Consider the following 27,622-nt stretch of genomic DNA (forward strand, 5'->3'; position numbering starts at 1 on the left):
AAGCTTAGTTAAAGAATATCGTGTGCTTCTTACCATCCAAGGACAGCCAGTCATGCTGGGAGGAAGGCAGGGTTGGCAGAGCTCTGGCTTTGTATTCAAACACCACAGAATTGGAGATGATCTGATTGTTGAAGGCAACTTGCAAAGTCACGAGCCCAGTGTCATGAGCTGAAAGGAAAGAACAAGTGGTAAGGACAGAGACCTCCCTGCAGAAATGCACAGGACAGCGTTATCCTGTTGATGGTCTTCTCACTGGCAGGCTAAAAGCAGATGCAATGAGTAGAGAGAGGGGCATTTGACAGTATTTTTGTGACTAGACAACTAAGGAGACCAAATTGACAATCTGTATTTTAAAACATGCAGGTTGTAAGCTTAAGAGGCGTGCAGTAGGTTGTTTTGGCAGAAGGTAGAATCACATGTTCTTAAAGATTAACCAACTTCACTGCATTTCTTACAGCAAGCTGGGGCATAACAACGTAGCTCAGTTATTCTGCATACATAAAGTCACATACTGAGGGCCAGTACTACTGAAAATTTCTGCAGGGTCACTGCAGGTGTTCTCATCCCACAAGCACCAAAGAGAAAGAGCAGAATATATGCAAATTAAGAGGCAGTAGAGCAGTGAGTGCATCTCTGAATAACAGTTACTATTTGATCTGCTATTTCAGAATTAAATAAATATTTAGAAAGTATTTTAAAAATAGTTCAAAGCTTCTAAATAATGTTATACTCTATATCAAGATCCTAAATTGAGGTGCTCACACTATACACAGTTTGAAGAAAAAGGGAAAGCTCCTCAATGTTTATACACTACCTTTCCATGAGTTTAGTCAAGATGTTTAGCACTTTGAGCCTCAGATAAAGGCTAGCTACTCCTACCGGCTTTCACTCAGCACCCCCTTGAAGTCAGCATGTGCCTACCAACTCTTTTCAAAATGGAAGAGATCTGCTTCCAAAGTGCAGATGAAACAATTGAAAATGCAGCCAAAAGTAGATGGATTGATTTGAAGTGAGACAAAGCAAGTGGAAAAAACAGCAACAGCTCACTGCATATTCCCCCACAAAAAAAAACAGATATATAAGACACTATTAGGATAAGAACATCCTCTGAAACTGCCAGCTCTGAGAGAGTCATTCCTTACCTGGGCAGTAGCAGCGCAGCACTCCTGGCTGAATTAAAGATGCAGGCACTGAGATCTGATCAAACAGACAGCTGTAATTATTGCTGGCTTCTTGCCACGGACCAGTGATTAGAACTTTCACTCCTCCCTACAAGGAAGAGGGGGGTTGGAAAAGTATTACCAAAAAAGCCATATCCAGGGAGGACCATGCACTGAAACAGATGAAGAGTAAACTGTGTTGTGAGGGCTAACAAAAGTGCCAAGCTAACACAGATCCTTGGCACCAGCCACCTCCAGTGTCCTTGGCAGAGCAAGCAAGTCACAAGCCAGCTGCTCTCTGTTCACATTATTCAATGCCACGGCTTGGCCTTTGCAGGGAAGTGATGATACTGTGTGGTGCTGCAGTGGTTTTACTCAGCTGGTCAGCTGAACTCCACCACAATTGCTCTCTCACTCCCCCTCCTCAAAGGGAAAGGGGGAGAATATATGATGAAAAGGGCTCAAGAGTTGAGATAAGGACCAGGAAATCACTCAACAATTATCCTCATGGGCAAAACAGACTCCGCATAGGGAAAATAATGGAATTTATTACCTATTACTAACAATCCATATCAGTGAGAAACTTAAAACAAACTAAAATCACCTTCCCCTCTTCCATCCTCCTCCACCTCCTCCCCCTAAGCTGTGCGTAAGAACGGGGAATGGGGGCTGTGGTCAGTCCCTGATGCTTCGTCTCCACTGCTTCTTCACAGTCCCTCTCTGCCCCTGCTCCCCGCGGGGTCCCTCCCATGGGATGCCGTCCATCCTGAACTGATTCTGCATGGGCTGCCCTCAGGCTACATCTCTTCAACAACTGCTCCCACACGGCTCCGTCCCACAGGGTCACAATGTCCCAGCACTCGCATGGGGGCACTCCAGCACATTTCACAGGAAGCTCTCCTCAGGCATATGGGAACACGAGGAGACCATGAAGCAGCGACAGCAAGACGTGCCTAACTTAGGAAAAATATCACTTTGTATGTTTGCAATATCCACCACACATAATTCAGTGTAGTAACACTAGTAAGATGCTTATTTAACTGTAATTCAAGCAGCCAGAGCAGACACAGGAGTGCAAAACCAAATCCAAAACCAAGAGTGACACTCAGTACAAAGCAGGTGTGTTTGGGAAATTTCACCATTGCCTTGGTAAGTACTTCCCTTGACCAGACTTACAGTCCCATTCTGATTTTAAACAAGGCAAAACTACCACATCCAGGGCACAGGCACAGCTACTGCTGTGGGAGAACACTAACAGACATGTACCAGGTGAAAACTGTAAAGCAAAATTACTGCACTGAAGAAACCAAGCAAGGCTGTATCCCAAGAATCCCATAGATCTGTGGTAGAATTTGTTCTGAAGAGGACAATACTGTTTCCACGGCTTTTCTGACTCTTTCACAAGTCCACAACATAAACTTGCTCATGGGTTGCTGAGAAACATAAAGCACATGATGCCTAATATTTTTACGATGTAACTGCAGCAGTGAGGAGATTAAAATGCTAGAAAATAAAAATGTAAATAGGGCCAGAAGGACATTATCAGATTGTAATTTTGAGAGTTTCTCTACTAAGACCAGAGGTGGGGGCTTACTGTAAGGTGAGATACCTGTTGCCAAGATGAAACAAAATCATACAAATTGTAAATCTCCTTCCTCTAGCATTCCTTCACATCAGCAAAGTCTGCTGCTGACATTTTTAATTTGTGGTGCATGTGTCTCACTTTGGATAGTTTATAGGATGGAGGTAAATGCTAAACTCATTATGACACTGCAGGTCAGGAGTTAATTCTGCTAAGAGCATTACAGCCAGCTTCAATGATCAGCTCCAGTTTGCAAATTATGTTGCTCTAACATAGCTTGATAGCATTATGAGACCATCATATGGGAAATACTTTGCTTATCAATGAAACAAAACATTTCTGTTCAGATGCTTCTAAGTAAAGAAAGGGCCCTGTCAGGGTGATGAAGTGCTTAATTAAAAGTACACTGAGACATGCAAAGGGCCTCAGATGCTCCTTCTACTAAGAGAAATATTTTAAAAGCCCTGTCAAAGCTTTAACAAAGCAGTTCTTGGGGGCTGTTACTAACAAAGCGAGTAAAGACAAGGCAATAAATGTTCATAAGTAAAAGCCCTAACTTACCTCAGGATAAGACCACTCTGGTGAATAATCTGTCACCATGAACAAGCGCCCACTCTGCTGTAGCAAACCCAAGGTGCCTTGTGCTGCAGCTGCCGAGACCACCTCAGCCACATGCATGTATGCCATTGTGCTGGCTCCATTCTCTGTGCTGCTGAGTTGCATGTTGGCTTGTTGAGGGCTGCAGCAAGGAATGCACATTTCAGCCTGGCTGTAGGTTGTTCTGTTACTGTCTTCAGGCTGAGATAGTCCGGCACTGTCACCTGACACCAGCTGGTGTCCATAGAGAGCATTGCTCCCACCTTCTACAGATATGAAATCATTAATTAGATCAGAAAACTGGTTGCTGAAGGAGATGTCAAAGTGGTCCAAGTTAAGCTCCATGTTGGAGGAGTTATTTAAGCTGGGATGGGCCACAGGATAGAGTCCTTGGACCATGTTTCCTTGGAGAATAGGGAGATTGTTCCCATTCCTGATACCCCCATTGGCCTCAGGCTGCAAGTAGTGTTCTGTGCTGCAGGCTTGAAGATCCCCTGATTTAAGTAGATTTTCATTCCCTTCTGCCTGCTGGGAGGTCTCCATGGGAACTTCAGCTTCTGCAGTCATAGCCTGGAAGTTTGCTTGGAACTGCATGAGCTGGAGAGAAGAGGTGGACTCTATTCTGGTTTCCACTGTGCCATTACAGTTGGAAGTGGTTTGGGATGAGGACTCTGTTTTCACACTGGGGATTCCTAACGTGCTCACAAATGAACCACTTGTGTCATTCAAGTTGTTGTGGGTGTTTTGCTCAAGGGGAAGAGGTTTGCTGGCATCCTGCAGAAAGAAGCTGGGGGAAGGGGTCTGATGAACGTGAGGGCTCTGGACTGTCTGATTGAAGCTTGAAGAATAGTCCTTGTTGGAGTCAATGGCACTGAAGTCCATCTGCTCCAAGGTGGTACTTGGGCTCAGACCTCCTCCAGATGGAAGCAAACCTGAACCAGTGGTGAGGGTGAGAGTGTTAGATGCAGAAGTGGAGGAAAATGCTTCTTTGGACATCTGTTGTTCAAAAGATGTGTCCTCAGTTTTTATTTCTTTCGTGAGGGTCGTATTGAAGTTGAAGCTACGTTCTGTTGTGGGTGACTGCCTTATGTTGGTACTGATGCTGTCACCTTTCATACCTCCTCCACCATAAGTCTGCCCTTGCTTGGGATTATTAAGAAAACAGTCTGGGTCAAAATTCATGGTGGTTTCTGGAATTTTTCTATTTCCTTCTAAAGTTGTAGAGAGCACAAGTTCCTCGGAGACAGTGCTGGGTAGCATTGACAAGCCCTCTGAACTGCCTGTTGTTGGGAAAGCAAATTTGTGTCCATCTGAACTCACGGCAAGTACCAGCCCTTGTGCAGCTGCATCTGAGGACAGAAGGTGTTGATTTGGGCCAGAGGTGGGTGACATGGTATACACAGCTTCACTGGTGACTTCTGACATAAATACTGTGGCACTTTGTGACAGGCTTCCCATAACTGATGCTACAGCCATACTGGACACACCAGTGACTGCTGGGCTATCTGCCATATCTGGGTCGCTATTTAATCCACTGCTGATGGACACAGGAGAATTCTGGGTCGTGTCAGGGACTTCCACCTGGTTGGTGGAAGAAACCTCAGTACTATTTTGATGGAGCAACACTGGTTTCGCCACTTTGCCATTCCTCTTCTCTCGGCTGGAGGCCTTGCCATGACTGTGCTCATTCTTGCCTTCAGAGACATCGTTATTTTGTACCTCTGAATGAGCGCTGTACCCACCTGTCCTTGGTTCGACCTTTGGTGATATGATGCGATGTTTGGCACTGTTACACTTGTGATGCACACTGCTTCCTGCCCCTGTGCCAGAAAACAACATTTGTCATTCAGTAAGTAAAAAATTAAAAAAGATGCTAGGTGTGTATCTTACGGCTGTAGCAAAGGAAAGACATAGGTGCGTGTGAGAGAGAAAGCGAGCACACATGCTACAGAGGAAGAGACACCTTGAGAGTAAAACTAATTTCTTGCTAGTGTCAGACTTAGAGCACATTTCCATCTAATGCATAGATCCGTGTGCAAGACAGCAACCTCAAAACACACCCATGAGCACCTATCCCCCCACCTCCTCCCTGCCCTAACCAGATGACACATGAAAGGAATCAGCATCTGTGACAAGTTTCAGACCTATTTAAACACGTGCCTGATCTCAGTGCAAAGTCTGCAAAGCACGGACTACTGCTGTCAGCTGTGGCAGAAGAAGCCCTGTTCCATTTGCATCACAGACAAGACCTCTACCCCCTGTGACACAGGCACTCCGCTCCTCACACTGGCTGATGTCAGATGGTTTGACAACCACTCATGTGGGTTGGATGCTGACTGGTAATCTGGAGGTGACAGACGCTATATTGTGCTCCTGTCCCTGACATCACCCTACTGCCTAGATTGCAACCCTTGTTCTCTTGTCATCATTGTGTCCATTACAGATGCCAATCAAATTATTAAAGAAAAAGTACATTAGCCAGCACAAAAAATGCTTTCCCTCCCATAAGGATGGTGATGTGCTTCTCTACTAAGTTGTCTGTATGCTGACAAATAAACATTTAGTACTTTGAGAGGTCACACAGAGCATGGTTAGTGTCAGAGAGGCTGCAGAACGCTTAAGTAAAGGTCAGCAGAAGACAACTCTCTGTGGGAGTTCAGCCACTGCCTTTACGAGTCTGGCAGAAGATGAACATCACCTGAGTTTCTAGGAGATTGGAAATCAGCTATGGAAAGTAAACAATTCTCTCTGCATAGGCATTCTAACCACAAACTGGTGCAAGGACTGCATTTGTTGTTTAAAGAAGAGCCCAGAAATTTTTGATGTATGTTTCTTTAATTGATTCATTCTTCCTAGAATGAAGTAAGAACATTATTTATTGTACTATACAATGACTAATGAGGAAAAGAAACCTCCTCCTTGTAGCTAATGGCTACAATTATAAATGCCATCTTCTGGGTAACACGAAGTGTTTGCATAGCCACTGTAATTTGCCAAATCTTCTGTTCCTTGCCCTTGAAGGGGAACTTCTCTGTGTTCAAGATTTGAATCAGGTCATTTAAAGTAGTCCAGGACAGTGCTTTTGAGACTAGATGCAGTATTAAATCTCTCTATTCTCCTAGGTATAGAGATGAACAGGACAAGGAAAAGCCTTTCACACTGCAGTCTTTGTGTATGACTGTAAGGAATTGGGAATGCATGTGTCAATGTGCCGGCTGTTACAAAACAAAGTGATATTGTTATGTTAAAAAACATGCAGCAGACTTAGCACAAGACAAAACATCAAAGGGAAGCATAAAAGAATTCATGTTCAGATCTGCAAGCCTGGATCAAATACTGAGCCTTAAGGCTTGCATTTTAATCCAAACCCAGGTATTTCAGAGGTCATCATTCTTACTTAAAATCTTGATTGTATAACGCAACTGCCCAAAAATGAAGAAGAAAATAAACCCTTTGAAGCATAGACAGCTTTCCTTTACAAAGTTCTCTGACAAGTAATTAATACTAATTAATATATGATATATATTACTTGACCAAAGTAATTGGAAGGGGTGGTTATAAAGTAGATGAGATGAAAAAATGACTCATTTAGCTTCCCACTTGATGCATAAAGATCTCATACTAAGGATGTTGTTTCTTGATCTCTTCTCACTCAAAACAAAACCATCTTATTTAACAGGAAAGAAATCTGCGTCTTCATGGTAACTAAGTAAAACCTGTCTTTTTCTAGTGATACCTTGCAATTAACCACCTGAGCCCATTTTCTCCAACAAAGCAAGCTGCAGGGCAAGGATTTCAGAGGGTGAGATTGGCAGAACATCAAATTTTGAGGCTCTGGTAACAAAAGTTGAACATGTAGAAGAGAAAAGCTTTCTGAGTAGGTCACATATGGAGGGCATTTATTAGAACTTGCACATTACCAAGTGTTTGCATTCTTTACAGAAATTCCAGTTGCATGATTACTCCATGGTACAGTATTTTTAGCATTTTAGTACTACAAACCCTACTCCAAGTCTGGATTAAGATGAAAGCATTTTGTACCCTCTCAGTGTACTCACCCAAGGTACCAGTGCAAAGACAGTTGTGTGTCCGAGGCTGTGGTTTGGTCTGGTGACTGTCGAGGATCTGCTGCACAAGCTGTTCCACTGAGAACCCTGAACTGCTGTTTCCATTGCTGCATGTCCACTTAATGCCATGAACTGTGAAGAGAACAGCAAGACTTCTCATCAAAAACTTTCCAGAAAACATCAAAAATCAACCTTTATTATCATCTACTTATTATCTGTTATTATGTGTAAGTTTTACTTTATACATGCTTCTTGCTTCAGTTCCTCCACTCACATTTATTTTATTATTCTAGGTACATTAATCTGTCACATACGATGTTATGTTTAGTAACAAATGTTCAAATAGCAATTTTGCAACAATACATTGAAAGTGCTATTAAAATGCACTAAAGTGTCTGGAATATTTTCTGCTATATGAAGTTACTGATCTGTAATTACTACTGAGAAACTTTGTACTAAGCTATTTCTGGTTACTTCAGAAATGTTTTGCTCTAGAGGTGAGCTCAGATACACGTTGCCATGCGCAGAAAGTGTATTTTACAGCAGTATGGTGGAGTTTGCTCCCTACCGTTAATAAATCCAGTGATGAGCACTGTATTATAGCGGGCAAGTCTGGTAAGTGAATCATCTCATGGTTTGTGTATTCATGATGGTTCTCGTTAAGTCAGAATCCAGCTATGAGCTGGAAGCTAAGAAGTCACGGACAGCCTTATGGCTGGATGCTTATACCTACCATGTATATGATTTTCAGGTCCTTCCAGCATAACAAAGTTCCATCGTGGATCTATTGCAAAAAGCAGCCGGAAGCCAAAGCTTTGGATTCTCTTTAACATGTCTGTAGCATTTACAAATTAGGTCTCTGAACGCTGGGTTTTCTTGGGAACACCCTATTCTCTACTTCGTCTTTTTCATGGTCTTTACATTGTCACATCTGGAAGCTACGGCTATTTTGGGGATGCATTTCTTACTGATCTTACTGATCTTCCTGGCTGCATGTTCTTGGCAGTTTGAGGCAGCAATGTAGTTTCAAGTTAATGAAATCCGCATTGAGATGGTGCACTTAGGAAAGGTCCTTCTCTAGCCTTGCTCTGGCTGATTCAGAAAGACTCCAGCTTCTGTTCATGTGGCATGACTATTTTTTTTTTTTTTTTAGTGCTTATACTCCCTCTCTGTATGTTGTGAAGGTTACAAAATAAAAAAAAAAACAAAAACAGTGAAGGGTGATAGACTGAAAAATAAGAATGTCTGGATGCTTAATGCAAATTATTCACTATCTTAGCACATTCAACATGCAGATTTTCTCCCTCCCCCTTTTAAAGAAAAACTCCTGTGAGTAGGTGAGTTGTTAGTAACAAATATCAAATACTATCAAGACAGCTTTTAACATGTCATGCTTGGCTTCCTAACACATAAATGAATCACCAGAAAAGGAGATCTCTAGAGGGAAGAAAGTGCATTATGAAAAGAAGATTAACAAAAAGTAGATGTATACACTCCTCCTGTTTCTTAGTGGCTCAAAAAGTGAAACTGCTGTAGAAGTATGCTGGATTAAATATAGTCCTAATGTAAGGACATGAAGGAAAAAAAGATTAAAACTTAAAGTAAATTCTGGGAAGTATTTTAATTCTAATTTCTCTTCAGATTGCTTTGGAAATGTCTTTACTTATAACTTTCCTTATAATTTAGATGAAAGCTGTGAAGCACTCCAACACTTTCCTTTCTACCATGAATTGGTCTAAAAGCTGCTGCATTATAGCAGCAAAATATTCCTTGCCATGCATCCTCTGCACAGTGCCTGTAGAACGAAGGCAGCGGAACCAGGGAAAATTACTGGTATTTCACTGGGTATTTAAAGAAGAGAAGTGAGGCTGGAGGAGGGTCCACAATTCATGTTGCTAATGCTGCTCCTAGCAGAACTACCTCCAACCTTGCTCTGTGAGAACTGGCTCACACCTTCCTTTGATTTCTTCCCTTCTGAAGAGAATCAAAATAACCTCCCTGTATTGATTCAGTGGCTCCCCATTCATTAACACTGTCAGGACCTTCTTAACCATCATTAGCAAAGGATTAAAAAGTTATCTAGATTACCAGCAAGAAGTCAGCTCAAAAGCCAAAGAAAGCTTACAGGTAGAAAAATATGATCGCCCAGGTTTCTTATGGTATCCTGGCTGTTTTTGACTTCTTCCACTGCTGTTGGTGCTCAGTCCTCCCCAGTTACCAGACCTACAATCCTTGTTTCACTCTTACCCATTCTTTAAAGAGAAGTCTTTCTTCCAGAATGAAACCTTTCCTAGAAAGTTTGCTCAGATGCAACTGCAACTTGATAATTTAATAGCAAATGGGAAGTACATGTGGTTGAATTATGCTTAGAGAGAACCAGTGGGATATTACTCTTCTGAAGCTCAAAATGAAACGTCCACAAATTTTATTTACAACTAACAGCATTTTTATGCACAGCCACCTGAAGTTCAAGACTACTCACACATGAAAGAACAGTGCTGAAGCAAACTCCCTTACACTGTTCTCATAAGCTATCTGTGACACTCACCTATAATAAAAAGTAGATCACATTACGAGTTCTTGCCTTTGACAATGTTAATCAGGACAAAGATACTATCACTGGGCCATTCCCTTCTGCAATACTCAAAATTTCTGATCTGATTTGCTAAATGGCCCCATTATTGAGTTCCAGAATTGCATGTAGCATAATAAAAGTGTAAAGGTGCTTGTTCCTGACTGTATTTCAATTTAGTACCTCAAGCTCAATTGGCAGGGACAGAACGAACAGTCCTACACTTACTGCAGCTCAGAGGAAGTGAAAACAGCTGTAACTACAGGTCAAGTATGTCACTGCTGGCCAGACTTTGTTTCTATTAGCAGCCAGTTACCTTCTCTGTCTGCTTCTCGGGTATACAGTTCAAGGGCATCCTTCACAGAATGCCAGGGTTGCATTTGGAAGGGAAATAAGCGTGGTATTACACTTCACTCTGCACCCTGAAGGAAAGCAATCTGATGCGGGGAAATTGAGTCAAGACAGTTTAGATCTTTTTGACTGTCATGAATGGCAGCAGATGTTTTAACGCGCTGCTCACAGAGCCAACAGGCTACAGAGCATGCAAACCTCATGTGAGTTACACGTCTCCCGCTTCTTTCCTAGGACTCTCTTTAAAACATGTTTTACATGAAACTTTTCCCCACAGCAAAGCACAGCCTGCCAGGAGCCCCAGGCTCCTGCTGTTAAAAAAAAAACAGCAAAAAGCTGCGAGGTTCAGGAAGGTCAGGGCTGGTACTGACAGCCCAGCTGCCTGCCCCGCCACCCTTGCATCTCTTCTCACAGCCACCGCGTGCTTACTGCCCATCACTATTATCCTCTGCCCTGGCTTCTGTCCAATAATCTGAACAGTTAATCAACGTGAACTATTTCTCTGTGCTCCTTACTGCTGCCGAGCCCCAGCACTCACGGTAGGGCGCTCACCGGACAGCGAGGGCCATGCCTCCGAGCCACGGGCACCACAGGCAGGACCACCGCGGCCGCCATGAGCTTCACGACGGCAGAGCGAGCCTCTGAGGGTTTTAAAAGCCTCTTCTGACTACGAACGAGAAGCCCAGCACGCCGGCGGGGCCGCTGACGGCTCGGCTGAACCCTGCTCCGGGCCGGGCCTGGCGGGGCCTGGCGGGAGGCGGCGGCCGCCAGGTGGCAGCAGCCGACCAGGAACCGGCAGCGGCGAGCGGAGGCCGGGGCGGCCCCGGGCCCCGCTGAGGCGCAGGAGCAGGAGCAGGGAGGGGGGTGCGAGCTCACGTTGATCTGCTCCAACTTTGAAGTTCCTCTTAGCGTGATTCTCATTGACGAACGCCTATTTGCCCTCTTCAGATCTTGGGTGAAAATGCCAGGAAATGAGGACAGCCACCTTAGAAGGTGCCAGGTCCCTGGCCAAGTATTGACTCTGATCGTTACTACGACTGAAGGCTGAGAGGAGGAAAAAAAAACAAAACACTAAGGAAGAATGGAAAAGGAGGACGGTGTGCTCATGACTTCTTCAGAGATGTATTCTGTAATTACCAGAAATGGTTCTGTAATTACCGGATCTGGTTTAATAAGCCAAGTTTAGGGGCACAAGAAATTTGGTTTAGTTTTCCTCAAGTTAATTCTTCATTACCCTTAACAGTGAAGTTCATACTGGATTACTATTAACACTCGATTTCACAGATCAGGATTATTTCACTGTGCTATCTCTAAACGGTGGTTGAAAGACTGCCCAAGGCAACAGGTGAAAAATGGTCGCTAATTGCGTTCTTTCTGCAAAGTGGAATGTCCTACAGCAGGGAAAATTATCTCTTATGGAGAACGCCTTTCCTTCAGGGGTGGCCCCCATGGATACGACCACCCATGATGGAACCAAATTCCCTCTCTGAAGGCAGGGCAGGCACTCGTTTGCTCCCAGCACTGAATATCAGTATTCATAGTAGCCAGTGGGATACGAGAACCAATCTAGCAATTACTGTATTCTCTTTTTAATAAAGTCAATTATAGTAACATGTAAATACTATTCAAAGAAAGCTGGACATCTAACATACTAAAACCAAGCTCTTTTAAAGAATCTGTGCTACTTTTTATGTGGTGGTCAGCTGAAACAGCCGGCAAGCTTCAGCTTCCATTGAAGATCACTTTGTAGCTCTGACAAACAGGTTTGGGAATGGTAAAAATCAACATATAGCATTTGTGTACAGGTTGTCTTTTAAGATTAAGTATAAAAAAACTTAAACAATTACTGAATATAAATTTAAGTTAAAAAAAAACACACACACACACAAAAAAGAACAACAACAACAAAACAAAGCAACAAAAACCCAACAACTCAATTCTTCAAATTGAGCTGACTACTACTATTTAAACTTCCTATTGGGCTACAAGTGTTTAATGCCCTCTCCAGTGGCAACAACACAGGTATGCAGTTTCCAAGTATCAGAGAATTAAAAAAAAAAAAAAGTTTAAAAAAAGTGTTTTTTTGTTTGTTTGTTTGTTTTTCAGAAACAAAGATATCTCTCAACTATAGTGGACCTGAAAGAAGGATTGCAATGTAGCACCAGCTGTAAGCCTATAACACATACTTTGCCAGCTGAGGGATGAGGAAGCCAGAAGAGGACGATTTGGAGAAACCCCCAACATGAGCTGGCCGACAATTTGCTGATCATATGGAGTTTATACACAGAATTCTGCTGTGTTTGACTCTGCCACTGCATTCTGCTTTACCACCAGATGCCTCAAAGGACATCTGCTAATCTGTTCAGAGAGATCTCAAAGCAAGACTGTGATGGGACATAAGAGAGGGGAAAAAAAAAGAAAGCAATGCCAAATTGAGATCCATTCTTCATATCAGGCACACTGAAATGACTTACAGGTGTCTCTGACAAAGTTTCCACAGAATTTTCATGTATTATCAACTACTCATTTTGCACAAATGTCCTGAAAGGTTGCATTCATTCAGAAGCAACACACAATGAATGACCCTTTTGATTCAGATGATCAGTTAGGACACTGCTGCAGGTCTGCAAACAGCATCAGACTGTTTTCAGTGGATGCCTTCTAGGACCCTTCCTGTGCTCCCTGAACATGCTTATACCTCTAAGACAAGGCGCCCCACCTCCTGGCTTTGAAGGAGAGAGGAATCATTCTGACAGAGGTCGTGAATAGCATAACCATTCCTTCCAGGCTCATCAGCTTCAGTCTCAAGGACTGCAGTTTGGCAAAGTGGTGCTGTCTCTCAGGAGCTGGTTTGGCCACAGTGAGTCACTGAAACTGACATTTGACAAGCCAGCAGTGATAATCCAGACAGGACAATCAGGAGATCGTATATGTCATAGTGTAAAGGCAAATGACAAATATATCAGAACTAAATCAAAAATTCAAATCAACAAAACCTGAAGGCAGGCTATTTCATTGTTTACAGCCTCCACTCAGTAATTTTACTAAAGAAATCAGTTGGAGATGTTGAAAAAAACACAAATCTTCAGAGCATCTGCAGTGAGTACTTTCCGTTTCGTGGATGTTCAGATGTGTTAATTTCAGTCTCCTAATTAGCTCACAGTTAAAACAAGTTAATGGTGTTTCCATAATGCTCTCAGACCTGTCTGACCACCCTGCGAGGGTATTTTTTCATCCATAACCACCTGTAAAAGATAGGTGAAAGCCATCCCTGAAGCCAGCCAAGAAGCTCAGGGTTTGCAGACATCTTATTTAAGACTGCAACAGGAGGACTCACCCCTGGCAGCCCATACCTCAGCACACTGCTATGATCGTGGAAGAGACATAGTCTGGTACCAGGAGCTTGTGCCTGTCCCAGATGCATGTTGAACACTTGCTGAAGCTTGGACTGACTTTAGGATGATGCAACGAGAAAGGAAGATGGAGCCAAGTGACTTATGAATGCAAGAAATGCGGGCTAACCCAGTCAAGCTCTCTCGGCACTTTAGAAAATACAGTTCAATGTACTTGTTTGGCTTGCACCCTTACACCAATCCCCCTCTCGCTGAAGCCACCTGTCACATCACTTGCAGTTCTCCAGACACACACAGCCAAGGGAACATGCTCCCAGCCTCTGGCTGCCGCACCACGGACTCACCACAATCCTTTATTTGAATATAAAAGCTTTAAAATCTGACAGAGGTCAAGAGCTTTAACTTGGGTCCAGGCTGAGCAGGACCTGAATGAACAGAACTTGCTTTCAGCAAGTCTTCAGAAAAAACTCACACTTGTTATAAAACCAGCCTATATTACTGGGCAGTCCCTTTTCCACTTTAAGAACTTTTCCCCTTTCCAAAATAGCAACTGAATGCTGTTACTAACCTTTGACCAGGAAGAAGCATTGTCCCTAAAGATAGAAGTAGTATCAGCTTCTCCTCCTAGTTCTGTAAGACATCAATTGTCTGAAACATGATGTAAAAATCTCCCTGCAGATCCAGCATTCACCCCCAGACCTCCATGCACACCGTGACTATATCATTACTAACTTGTCCTGAATGTGAAAGGCTTATGAAAAATGGCAAGCAAGAAAATGAACCAATAAAATTCTCACACAGCTCCGAAGTCCAGAGGAATAAAACTAGATGAACGACAACATGGAACATGTAGAAAGGTGAGATGCACACTTCACCAGTGACACTATGTACAACATTTTTATCAAGTCACTGACAAATCTGCTTTAGGGCAGAGAAATTTGAAAACATCAGGCAATCAAACTGAAGTCTTTGAAAGAATGATTAATGTGAAAATATGATGAAACTGATGTGCTTGGCTCTGGACTTTCAAAGCACACCCAATACTGGAAACAAATCTGATGGCATCTTGGCGAGCAGTGCCCCTCTGTGTTTCCTGAACACCATTCTGTGTCCTCTTTCTTCTCTGAGTCTGATCAAAATGTAATGCTTTTATAGCAGCTACATTTCTAAGGATGTGCTTCCCAGGATATGTATCCATAAACAGAGATGTGTACTTGCATACATACTCTGAATAATTGTGCAGAATTTCACTCTTCCCTCTTGAGACATAAAAAAGCCAAGTATTATTAAATTTACAGCTAGTTCGTTGTAGTTTTCACATAATTTTCTTGATGCACTGCAGTTGTTTTTTTTTAAACAACCAACCAACCAAAAAAAAACCAACAGGCTGCCACTTCCTCTCCTGTTTATTGTTAAGGCCCTTGTTCAGTCGCAACTACAACTTCAACATCTTGGATTTCTGTCTAAGTTTATTGGTCCCAGGGCAACATTCTGTTTAGCAAATTGTTGTTTGTTTTTTTTTTTTTTCTTCCTGTTCTCTTTGGCTTGTTTTCTCTCCTTCAGTTTTGCATGGAAAAGGAATACATAGGGGAGCAAAAAAGTGGGGGTATTGCTTATATAAGGAAATTACCATGCTTCTGCCTCTTGGGCAGCTAAAGAGAAAGCAGAAGCTGTCTGTTAGATGACTGCCACTTACAGCAGTGCTGCTGACTTGGGAAGGGCTCAGTGGCTGCTGACTTCCTGCAGATCTCCACCTTGCCACCGCTTTTTGCGGGCAGTGAAGAAGTGATGTGAAGCTCTGCCATGGACACCTGGAGTTTGGCTGCACTCCTCCCCCCACCAGTACCAGAACGACCTGCAGAGCTCGGGAAGTAACAAAGGAGCAATGCAGAACTAATAATGCTATGGTCAGTGTGAGATTTATCTTTCACTGATGGCCAAGACCCATCAGAATATACTTCACGATTGTGACCTCTAGTTCCTTAGAGCTGAGCACAGAACCAGCATCTGACTGGGGAAGGGGCGAGGCAGAAAAGCAGACCTGGTGTTTGTTGATTCAGATGTAAGCACCTAGATTTGGTATTGTGTCTCCTGCAATCAATTTTCTTTTCTTACAGACCCACAATATGCCTAATCACTCTTCCATTGCAGGTCTCTGTCCAGTTTGGGCATATTCTCCAGGGGAAGACATACAATATAACCAATACTTAAGAAAATATACTTTGAGGTGGATGCAGAGAACTCCACAGAGCTGCCTGTCTCCAGGACCAACTTCCTGATCACTCTGCACACCTAAGCAGCCTTCTCTTCACACTGCAAAGTTTAGAACAGTAGTAAATGGTACCCACCCTTCCACCACATCCACTGTTTTTTCAGACACAACTAGGGAAAATGCCAGAATTCCTGAACTGGACTTCCAAGAACAAACTGGAGTTTCAAGTCAAATTGACCAGGGGAGCTGGATAGTAGATGAGATAAGCTTATCATGGAGGTGACTGCACTCAAGTTCAGAGAACGGCATCACCAAGCAATCCAACTCCACTATTTTGCTGTGCAGACAATGGACAGGATGCAGGTTTTTTTTTTTATTTTAATAGAAATTTTGCTTTGACAGTTGGCACTTGAAAGGCATTTCACAGCAGGTGTGTCTTGCTGATAAAAAGATACTCAGCTCCACAGAGCCCTTCTATAAACAACAGCAACCAATTCTGACCTGACATAGAACAACACAAACATAGAGAGGCCTTCAGGGAAACCTACCTGCCAATACTGTAATAAAGGCTCTTTGTAAGTGAGTAGGTGCCTAGAAATGTCACTTGAAAAATATAAGACCATAGGTATGCTTTTTCCCCGGCACAGTGTGTGCTGAGGGGAACTTAACATAATCCTTTTTGCAACAGTCTGGGCAGCTTTCATACTATGTAAATGGCTTCTCGTAAAAACTAAGTGGAAAGAGCTGATGGCTCATACACGCGTAGAATACATCAGGAAGAAAGACGTGCATGCAGATACATGTTGAGTTTGATGGTGACAAGTGACTACTTAAGAGGGAGGGTCAGTGGCCAGGAGAGACATCACACTCTAAATTAACCTTTCATAGAGCAAAAAAGCCTCCAGATACTTACACATCGGTTTGAGCTGTCCAATTAGTTCTTCTTTTGTCCATTTTGCCCATTCTTTCTTGTCTGTATTTATTGAGCACAAGATAGGGCCGCATGGTTTCCCACAGTCCTCGATGGCTGGTACATTCAGGTAGTGCACCAACACGATGTCTGGGTTCTACAGGGAGAACAGAGAACAAACGTTATGTAGTTGGACCTGTCCCTGACTCAGTGCTCTCTGTATTTGCCTTCCTAAGTAAAATTACAACAGAAAGCATCATAATTAGACCCCACGATATACCAACTTTCCCTGAGATCAGAGCTGTTCTTTCGGTGATGTGGCAAAAGGCAAGATAGGACACTTTGCACACAGCTTCCTCCTCCAGTGCCCTTTGCTGAGAAGTCTCCCTGTTCCCTTTGCTCAGTGGGAATGTTTTTTTCAACCCACACAACAAAGAACACTTGCAAGAGGTCTGCAAATATCTGTTGCAACAAACACCAGGTCACTTGTTTCAGTTTAGGGGATCTGTGATCTGTTGGATCAAATGCTTTTATCAGCTCTGGTCCACATCAGACTATTTCAAATACGTGGAAGTTCACCTGAAACCATCAATGATAGTCACGCTTTCAGTACAGCTGCAGAAAGAGGGAGGGAAGAACCAAAGAAGCTAGCAGTACTGCAAGAGTGTCCCCAAGGACAGGTTCCTCTCAGACAAGCCTGTAATTTCTTGTCTTTTGAAGATCTTGCAGATTTGTGATGAAAACAGCAAGCTGCAGGAGGTTGGGACTGGAAGAGACGGTGTCCTTTGCAGCACTGCTGAAAAAAAAAAAAAATCTGGAACAACTGCAAGGCAGTCACTCCTGCAGGGTTGTTCAGTGCACTACTCTCTTTCCCAACGCACCTTCTTACGAGAGCTGAGGGAAAGAAAAGAAATGCAACACTGCTTTGACGCACTGCAGCGTCGTCCCACTGACACAGACATTTCAAGTAGGGAGCTTAGCAGCGTGTTACCACCGTGTGAGTAAATGAATCATCTTAACAACAGCAACCAAAACAACTCAGCTAGTTTCCCAACAGCATCCCTGGGATATTGTACGATAGATAACAAGAAGATTGAGAAGTTGATTTCTTTCCCTTAAGTCATTTACTCCTAACTCCACAAACTTTAATGACTGCTTTGGAATTATTTATAAAAATAAATAGGATAATGGTGTAATTAAAACTCTAATGTTTCATTAATGTTGTTATAGCCCCATTCTGAGTGGGAGAGGGAATACAATCCATCATTTGTTTGCAAAGGGTGTGCTAATGGGAGTACTTGCTTATGAAACCCACAGAGAAGTAGAGCAATATGTAGACACTTGCACCAAGGAAAATATTAGAGCAGCAAAACTGCCCCATAAATGCAACCAGTGGGAGGTAGCTTCTGATGGGCGAAATGGGAGAAGCCAGGCACGGTGCATCTTGCAGCTGCGCCTGAAGCACTCCCAGAGCAGGATCTTGCTGTCTGCTGGCTTCCCTGCACACATGTGCCCCTGCTGAGGGCAGGGGCAGCCACACACGACCTGTCTGCCACTGTGCTCAGGGAGCATCCTGCACATCCCAGAGCAGAAGGCAGCTGGCTACGTCTCCCAGCTCCCTGAGACCTGCTGAGATGCTGCTGGCAGCTGAAGGACCATCCCTTCATCCAGCGCTGGTGCGCAGCCAGCATTGCAGCACATCAGCCCCATGGAGTATGCTCGCCCGCTGTCTGCACCCCTGTGCATCCTGGCACCTAGCAGAGCTCCACTAATCACACCGCCCCTCACCGTTTGGAGGAGAAGCTCTCATTTTAGATAGGAAGAAAGGGAGAACACAGTGAAACTTTCATTTTTTCCCCCTCTATTGATGAAAATTGTAAGTAGGAGATTTTCAGCGAAGCCTCTCTTAATTACAGTATGAAGTTCTCGAAGCCTGTGTTCAAAAAGAGTTGTATTGCACAGGGAAGAAGCAAGGAAAACTAGTAAGGAAGTGTTAACAACTTATTTTGGAGTCGTTCTGCAAAGTGCTAAAGCAAAGAAAATTATCAGCTCTTCCATTCCTGACATTCTCCTTGAGACAAACCACTGGAACTTTCACATTCAATTTTCACGCATGTAAAGCCTTCCATTTCACAGGGCACATCTTTTCTGTCCCAGATGAGAGACAGACACAGAAGGCTATATAAAACACTACACCCTATCTTTGCAGAGTGCTGCAAGGTTCACCCTTTCCACACCACAGCACACATCCTCAAGTAACTGTGCAAAACCGAGCTACATTTTTTTCTTTCAGCTTTCCTGTTTCCAAGGAATTTTGGCCTGTTTAACTCACTGAAGACAATGTGGGTCACAACAAGGCACTGAGAGCAGGACAGGGGTGGGCTTGTTGATTTGTTCTGGCCTGGTGGGAGCAGGAGGTATGGGAGCACATCCCTGTTAGGACACACGGTGAAATGGCCAAGCCACTTGCAAAAACAAGCAGATGGAGCTGCTCGGGAACGGGGAGGTGATGAAGGGAAGTTTTAAAACATTACTGTCCTCATGTATAATTCAGAAAAGATTTGGATAATAAAAATGATTACCTACATACCCAAATAGTCTCCATCAGCTAATTTAACTCAATTAGTGATTTAGATGATGAAGTAATAAAAAGTAATATGCTTCAGAGATTTTGTGTGAAGACACCTCTTGCTCTCGCAGAAGTTTCAAAGAAGAAAGCAAGGACACACTGCTGCTGACAGGCAACACAGCAATTCTGCATGTGCTTCTTGCTTTATTTCAGATAAGAGGTATTTTTTGTAGCTTGAGAGTTCCTGTTTGTCACCAGGCAAGTCAGGATGACAGAAAACCTGACATTTGGAGGTGGAAAACAGACTCCAGTACAACTACATCCTCAGTAGTAAATTCAATGCATTTACAGATCACAGCTTTTGCTGCACGTTGTCTCCAGCTCCATATTTGCCTATGTGCACACATGCTTGCAAATCAGAAACCGGCAAGACAACTTATAATTTCATTTTGAATCACGCTTTGCATTTGTCCCTATCCAACTGGCCTGCTCTGGGCACACAAAACCTGCTGTCTGTCTGTAGAGACAGTAACTCAGGTGCAGGAAACATGCCAGCACGCTGGATGTGCCAGCTCAGAAACCCTGCACCTGGGAGGCAGGGAAGTCCTGCAGGGAACCCTTGGACAGCTATTGAAGGATCTGGAAATGTTCCTGTCAAAAAGCTGTTAACAATTTCAATGCACAGAGCTTCAGCAGAGCTACTTTGCTTCCCACACATCAGAAGCAAAGTTGCTGCCATCTGTCCCTGAACTGGGGGAGTCTGCTCGGCTTGCTGAATCCTGCGGCATCCAGTCCTCCTCCTGAGCAGGTTCTCCTTAGGGTCGTGGAGAAGCTTGTTCTGGTATTCCTGGTGTTGTAGGATAAGCAGAAGACAGCACAACAAGTGGTTAAAAACACAACAAGCTGTTAGCTTTGAAAAAGAAAAATGCCACTGTAACATCTGTCTGACTCTAGTTTGCAGCTTCATCAGCACTAAGTGGTCAATAAATCAGACTGGCGTGGCGTTACGTTTCTTCTATGGCATAACCATTAATCTAATGCCGGTTCTCATGAAAAATGGAAGAGAAAAAGTATGTGATAGTGAAAACGTATACATTATCCAGAAAGTAATAATAGCATGTAATGGTGCTGCAGACCTCCCAGCATGACTGCTGGAGCACAGAGGCAGCCTCCCTGTGCTACCCACTACGTGCCATTTAAATTAACCAAGTAAATCAGCTATTGTTTGTTCCACCAGCCCCCTTCATGACTATTTTTTCATATTAGCAGAAACACAAAGCTGAAACAAGCAAGGGAGCACAGAAATGCAAAGAGAAGCATGTCCAGTCTATAAAGGGCTGGATAATGCTAGGATGAAGAAACTACACGTACCCGGAGCACGCCAAGGTCAACAGGTCTGTGAAGGAAACCTCTCTCTAATTCAGCATCTGCCTTCTGCTAGCTACACAGCACCAGATTGGAAGCCCTATGCACAGGGAGGTCTCCCTTGTCATGCAGAAAGGAATAACCAAATGCACACACACACACAAAACACCCTTCCCATCCTGAAGTATGGATTATTTTATCTATTTATTTATTTTTAAAAAGGGAAAACAAAACCAGTTTCTGGCCAGCTTTCAGCCGCTCAGCAATGGCTATCAGCTCAACACTAAACCCCACTGGCAGTGGCCATAGCTGAAAATATTTTATTTGGAACAATACCTCTGAGATGAGGGAAAGTTTTTCATTTGTGCTCCCTGATAGAAGAAAGAAATGATATAAATCACCCTTCAAGGATGAAGAGCATGCGTGAATTTAACCTGAGCCACCCTGCAAAGAAATAACCCCCAGATTTGTGCCAGGGCTCCAGGATCAGTGGCTGTTAGCTCTGCTCCGCCAGGTGCCCAGCCACTCTGCATTCTGCTAGACACCAGCGTTGTATCTTTGATGTTGAACTCATCAAGCTTTACGTGTTATTAAAACACGTACGGCGATACCAGCCTTTCCCAGCCCCAGTGGCTTACCTGAGGATCGCTCAGACATCACAGCCCCTCCTATACAGCCACAAGGAATTATTTAAAATAGAAATAAAAGGAGGACAAAAGTCATGTAGTTTGTTACATTACTGCCAGTTTTGAATGAATGCAAGTATTATTAACTTTTTGTTGCTTTCACCCCTGACATTATAAGAAGTTTTTATCTGTTCTGATAGCTATTCATTCAAGAAGTTTACTTTGTTTTCCTCAAACCATTCAAATACTGAACAGGAATCTCATCTTTTTGGGAACATAACTCACATCCAGCCATACGGGATAGACTGGATTAGCACCTAACAGATTAACACTCAGAAACACTTAATCCAAAAGGTTTCCAGCGGCTGTTACACGATGCTTCAGTACCAACAGATAACTCTAAGATGGACACCACTGAGAGTATCCGTGTGTCATCTACAAACATCTCCTGCTATTTATAGCAGGATCTATTTGGAGAGTTTACTCTGTATTTTTAATGGTTTGAGAATAGAGCCTGGGATACCTGAAATACAAGGTACACGAGGCACAAATACACAACGGACACAGAAGTAATTGGATTTTTTCCCTTTTAAGAGACTAAGTGTTAGCTTTAGACAAGACTACTGCTTTAAATCCCAGTATTTTCCTTTTCCTTGAACTATTTTCTAATTGAGGTCATGCTGTGGAAGGCAACCTGGTGGCTGATCCATTAGAACATATTAATCTTTCATAGCAACAGCAAAACTGAAAAAAATGACAACACTGACTTGAGAGGCACAATTCGGTGCCTTCAATTATCTTGAGTTGGGCATATTTAATTAGGGAGAACAAGACAACTAGTAGACACGTAGCATAGCCTTGTCGCCCAAGAACTGAAGGGAAGCAACTGAGCCCCCATGGAGCTGGACACAGACAGCGAGCCCACGGTGCGGCCGAGAGGATGCGCTCGGCTCCGCGAGGAGCAGGAGCTGAGCGAGGAGAGGTGAGAGGCACACGGTGGCCAGCAGGAGCCTCTTAGGGCTTGCAGAGGACACGCAGCAGGCGTGAAGGAGTTGGCCGTGGCAGACCTCGGCAGGGTGCTAGGACCTGAGGCGGGGAGCAGGCTCCGTTTGTTGATAAATGTGCTCCTCTCACGCTGTGCCTGAGCTGTGCATGCGCCAGCCTGAAATCCTTACCACCAACTCCAGGAGGTTTCTCACGAGAAATCAGAGAGCTTAAATTTTAGTCTGTAAAGCTCTTTGAATTAACCTTCTATCCTATGCCTCCAGTGGCATGGAAGAGATGAGGGAATTTATTTATAAAGCATCCTGGGGAACGCAGGACACCTGGGGGCAGCAGGGCAGAAAGAGAAATCAGCACGTAGATGGTTTTAAATCTAGCTGAATCACACAGATGTTCGCTGGCTCTGCAGTGATCTGGATGCCCACAGCAGTCTTTCCAGCAGACCTTTCCAGCACCCAGGGAAGCGCTGGGAACAGAGACTGAGCAGCAGGCAGCCTGCGGGAAGCCAGCGGCTTTCCCTCTACTTCCAACCCCACCTCCTGGCTGTGTCTGTGGCCACTGGGTTTACACTGGATGGGTATCACATATTTCTTTGAAGATCGGTCAGCCCAGAGTTATAAAACCTAGCAATTTTGCCCGTTTCTCAGACCAAAACCTTTTGAGATTTTTTGTTTAAATCAACTGATTTTTGAGAAAATAAAATGGCATCAGGTTGGTACAACTCCACGTACCACAGACAAGGAAAAGAACTGTGAAGGGCTTGGAAAACTAAAAAGTGATTTTTTACACTCAGGTAATTACAAGAGTGAGATTTCCTGCAATTGTTTTAAAGGGAATCAAATTTAATAGGGCTGTATGTTTTATAATGTGCTCCCCAGTTCCTCTTTAATACCTTGGTAAGGGAAGATCAAGTGTAATCAGTAAAGTAATTGCACTGTTCTACATTATAGGCCTCAAAAGAATGAGTAGGGGGTACAAAGCCACTGCAGGGCAGGGTTTAGATTAGAAAAATACAGGTTTTCCTTTTGTTACTTTCTTTTGCAATCCTTCTTTGTCATCCTTCTTCCTCTAGCTGCTACGGGTGCTCCTTGAGCAGGAGCCCGAGCAGCCAGTCTGCAAAGAGCATCCTTGACTGAAAGGCTCATCTGTCCTCAATGTGCTGGCAGTGACATCCCAAATACAAACAGGAACAAAACTCTGGTCTCTAACACCTTGTCCTTGAGGCTTGCCAGCACCAACTGAGATGGATCACCAGCAGAGCCCAACGCACAGGACCACACAGGACAACCTTGGGAGAAGACAGCAAGGGAGTGGAAATGGCCCTGAAGTCTTTTTGTCTGCCTTAGATCTCATGTGTTTCTGGTCGGATGCAAGGGATGTATTTGTGCTAGAAGAGCTTGCTCAGACCCACTGGCCCCTGGGCAAAAACACCAGGAGAGACTGCTGCCGGTCACACAGGCTGCGAGTGGTAGCAACAGTGCTGGATTAAAAGCCGTGTCTGCCTTAACCTCAAAATCACATTTAATTAAGAAAGTAAAAACACACCACAAGGGACCAGAAATAAGTTCCAAACTAACAGATTTAAAACTTCTCATGAGAAACACCATGTGGTCAGACTTCACTATCCAACCTAGAAATGGAGTTGCCAAGGTCCAGGGTGGTTCAAGATTGAGCAATATGTGTGATTTGATTTGAATTGCTCTAAGACAATCCCAGAAACAAAAATTCTGTTTGGGAAGAAGTCAGGAGATCTCTGAATAAGCTTTTCTTTGTACATGAGCCTGGCAGCAATCCAGTGGAGGTTAAGAACAGCACATAGATGAGCCTGGACATTAGAAGACAGTATTTAAGTTGTGCAAGCAGTGAAGTGGAGAGTCTTAATACAGAACAAATACCAGATACTTACTAATATATCAGCAAATGTGGTATGTTTTAAAGTATTTTATATACAGAGAGCTGTCCTTGAATACTCCTAGGGATCACACTTATTAAATATGCACTTTGAAGACAGAAAAATGCAGTGCTGAAATTCCTGGCCTCCAAAATTCCAAACAAATTTATTTCTGAGTTGTCTGTTACCTTTCAGAAGAACGTCTCCTGTGTCAGTAAGAAGTATAACAGAAGGTGATATTGCACAACCAGAAGTGTGAAGCAGAATAAAACCAAAGGCACTTTTTCTTTTTCTCATGCAGGTTATTATTCTTCCAGACAATGGAAATTTCATTTCATCTGTGTCACTGCTGCCAGCTGGCAGCTTTAACTTACACAGGCAGCTGACAGGGACAAGATAATTCTGCCATGAGCTAGGACTGCATTTGTTCATCTAGAAACACCCAGCTGAGCCAGAGGTGCTGACACCTACGTCCTGTGTCCCGGCACCCAGGGACAGATGAGTAGCAGGGAGTTCTCCAGTCTTGCTTGTTGCTCTAGAGCAACGAACTCACTGCAGCACAGGAGCATTCACTTAGGACTAGGTCAGAGGAGAAGTCTTTGGTGCCCAAACACTCACGGTGCTAATAACACCCAGTACGTGGAGCACTGAACAACACATCCCGGGCTGCCAGACCATGCACTGCCTCAGCTCAGCTCCAATGCACAGAGGAGTTTGCAGAGAGGTTTCCCAGGAGGACGGTTCCATACGGTGGCAGATTTCAAACTTGAAACTACAGCATAAGGCAGAGAAGCTGAAGGAGGAAAAGCTACTATTGCCTCACTCAAAAACATGATTTTTATTGTTTTCCAGTAAAAACTGAAAACTTTTCAATTCCTTTATCATGGTACATCTGGACCATTAAAAGACCAACCTGAGACTTCAATAGGTCTCTAGCAGTCAGTCATACAAGCTGCCCAGCAGCTGTTTGAGTGAGTTTAATAACCTTCTAAAGAATTAATGCAGCTATATCACTGCTTGGGTATAAAAATGTAGCCATGATCAAAGCACGTAAACTTATGGATAGTGACCTGCCCACTTCAGCTTGCTTAGGAATATTCTTTCTTAATACACACCCAACTCACGAAAATCATATAACTGCAATGGATCCATTTAACCCAGCTGATGTATTTAATATTTATTACTTTTTAAGGGAGATAAATTTGCTATGGAAATCACTGAAGCATCTCTTCCTTCTTTCTGTCACTTGCTCTCTCCGGTTGTCCAAGTTTTGAATTGAGGTTTAACAGCTTATTTTGCAAAAGCCCTGAGATTCTTCAAACAATAACTCTGAGGGCACAGCACAGGTTACTTTGGATTTGAATTCCTAAGAGGCACTCTTATGAAGAGGAGACAGAGCAAAATCTGCTCCAGCATTGCATACGTAGTTTCAAAACACGTTGCATTTATCCATGCAAACACTAACCAATCCTTACCAAATTAGCACAGAGAAATGTAAATAACTAGGTATTGAATATGATTTAACAGTGCCAACCTCTTTTTAGACTGTTACTCTGTAAAAGATTTACTACTGATTTATTCAGACTATTTTTCCCCTGTTAAATGAAGAACAAGTGTGAGGCACAGATCCCTCAGCTGACATTTCTAAGGACTTTGCTTTATTTTCATAATTCAGAAGTACAGAATCTCCTCTTCCTCCTTCTGTTTTTATAGCAATCTTGATATGGGAATTCTGTCACTGCATTTCAAGCAGACACAGAGCTAAACTCAAAACACTTCTATCCTCATCATCTTCTAGAAATGCCAGCATTTACAAAGCATGCCCCAAGTGGCTTCTACCCTTTCCCAGCTAACCCAAGCTAGAGATGCAATAATAGCTGGTCTGGAATAAGAAGAAATTTTAATTTCAAAGCTCTACTGACATTCACCAAGTGCTTTCAAAGTTTATAACAACAGAACACACTGCTTCGAATTCTGTTTTGAATGCAGATGGTGCATTTTTTTCTCTGATGTGCTGATGGTCTAGTTTGCCTCAATAACCCTATTAACTTTTAAATATTAATGCACTTCTATGAACTAAGAACAGTTCAATGTATACCTAAAGATACACTTTTTTTTTTTAAAATTCATATTTTTTTAGGCAGACCAAGAAATAGAAACTTGACATTTCCAAATACCAAGAGAGAAAACCTCAGGAGAATGTACCCAGAGTTCAGGATAAGCTTTCCCTCCAGAGACATGCTGTCCCTCAGCGATGTTCCTGAAGCAGCATCAAGCTCAAAGCTATTTTTGCATGTATGCAAATGAACCAGAAGCACTCGGAAGCTGATTGCCCCTCAAAATCTATAATCCCTGCCCCACACAACCCATCTTCCCACGTGCCTACCAGCAAGGGGACCTTCTGAAGCATCAGAAGTTAGCAGCAGCTCCTGCAGCGACCCTCTGGGGCACGTAGTTGCTGGGCCACGAGACGGAAAAAAGCGTCACATAAAAGAGTTGTGTAAAAAGTTCCTGGTAGTATGCTACTACCTGCTACTTGTCTTTTGTTATTGCTGGCAGATGTCTGGATTGTGCAAATGGCTTTTACAACTCTGGCCAGCACATGCCAGCCCTCCCCAAGAGGACACAGTGCACAGCAGCTCTCAGGACATCCCCTGTTTCTCCCACAGGTACAGCACAAGTTCAGAACCATAGGGTTCCAGGTGACAGAAAAGGATGCAAGCAACACCTCGATGCCTGCCTGGAGGAATAGCAGATGAATGCCATTTAATGTTCCATGTAGCTGATCTGGTACATGGTAGCCAGTGAGTCCTTTTTATTTTTATTCCTTGGCCACGCTCTGAGGGCTTTGTCATTTACAGGTTCTTTAAAATTTGTTACTTTTGTTATCAGTGACTGGTCATAGAATTCCTGGGAGAAGAACATCAGTAATGAGAAGAACATCTTCACTTTCATAATGCTGGCTTTGATTGTCCTGCAACATTTTTGTTCCTATAGCGTAACCCTTCTGACACTGCTATATAACACATAGGTTACTCATTGGAGGTTTTGTGGTACCTTTATTATCTTTTCAGACAGAAGTAACCTGCAGTGTCAGTGAGTCCAAAGTTCCCCTTAGTGTTACACATTTTCCATTTTGGAGTCCAACTTTACTTTGCCTTTAAGGTTCTGAGAAAATATATGGATATGTGAGTGTGATGGATTAACACCAAAGCGCATCCACTTGGTTGGCTGACGGGGCTTCTGTCTGAAAAAAAAAGAAGTTTCAAGACATTTTTCGTCCTTACCTTTCCATTTCAACATTTCCAGTGCTTTGACTTAGTGCTACCCTGTATGATTGACCTGCATGATCAGCAAAGTCCAGG

The 27,622-nt window shown here is 43.3% G+C and overlaps 1 protein-coding gene across 1 annotated transcript in view; it reads right to left on the reverse strand.

Annotated features, from left to right (window-relative positions):
• The window catches only part of CAMTA1 (calmodulin binding transcription activator 1), a gene marked incomplete at its 3' end in the record, with an annotated part of 330,178 nt that overhangs the window by 44,439 nt on the left and 258,117 nt on the right, over positions 1-27,622 (reverse strand). The window contains exons 7-11 of the mRNA XM_084300275.1: positions 16,808-16,961; positions 7,398-7,538; positions 3,304-5,159; positions 1,143-1,269; positions 34-168 (exon numbers count right to left, since the gene is read on the reverse strand). Of these exons, the coding sequence (XP_084156401.1) occupies positions 34-168; positions 1,143-1,269; positions 3,304-5,159; positions 7,398-7,538; positions 16,808-16,961 (2,413 nt within the window). The remainder of the gene's footprint in view (positions 1-33; positions 169-1,142; positions 1,270-3,303; positions 5,160-7,397; positions 7,539-16,807; positions 16,962-27,622) is intronic.

The sequence above is a fragment of the Netta rufina genome (genome assembly GCF_964035555.1).
Source record: "Netta rufina genome assembly, chromosome: 22".
NCBI classification, from domain to species: Eukaryota; Metazoa; Chordata; class Aves; order Anseriformes; family Anatidae; genus Netta; species Netta rufina.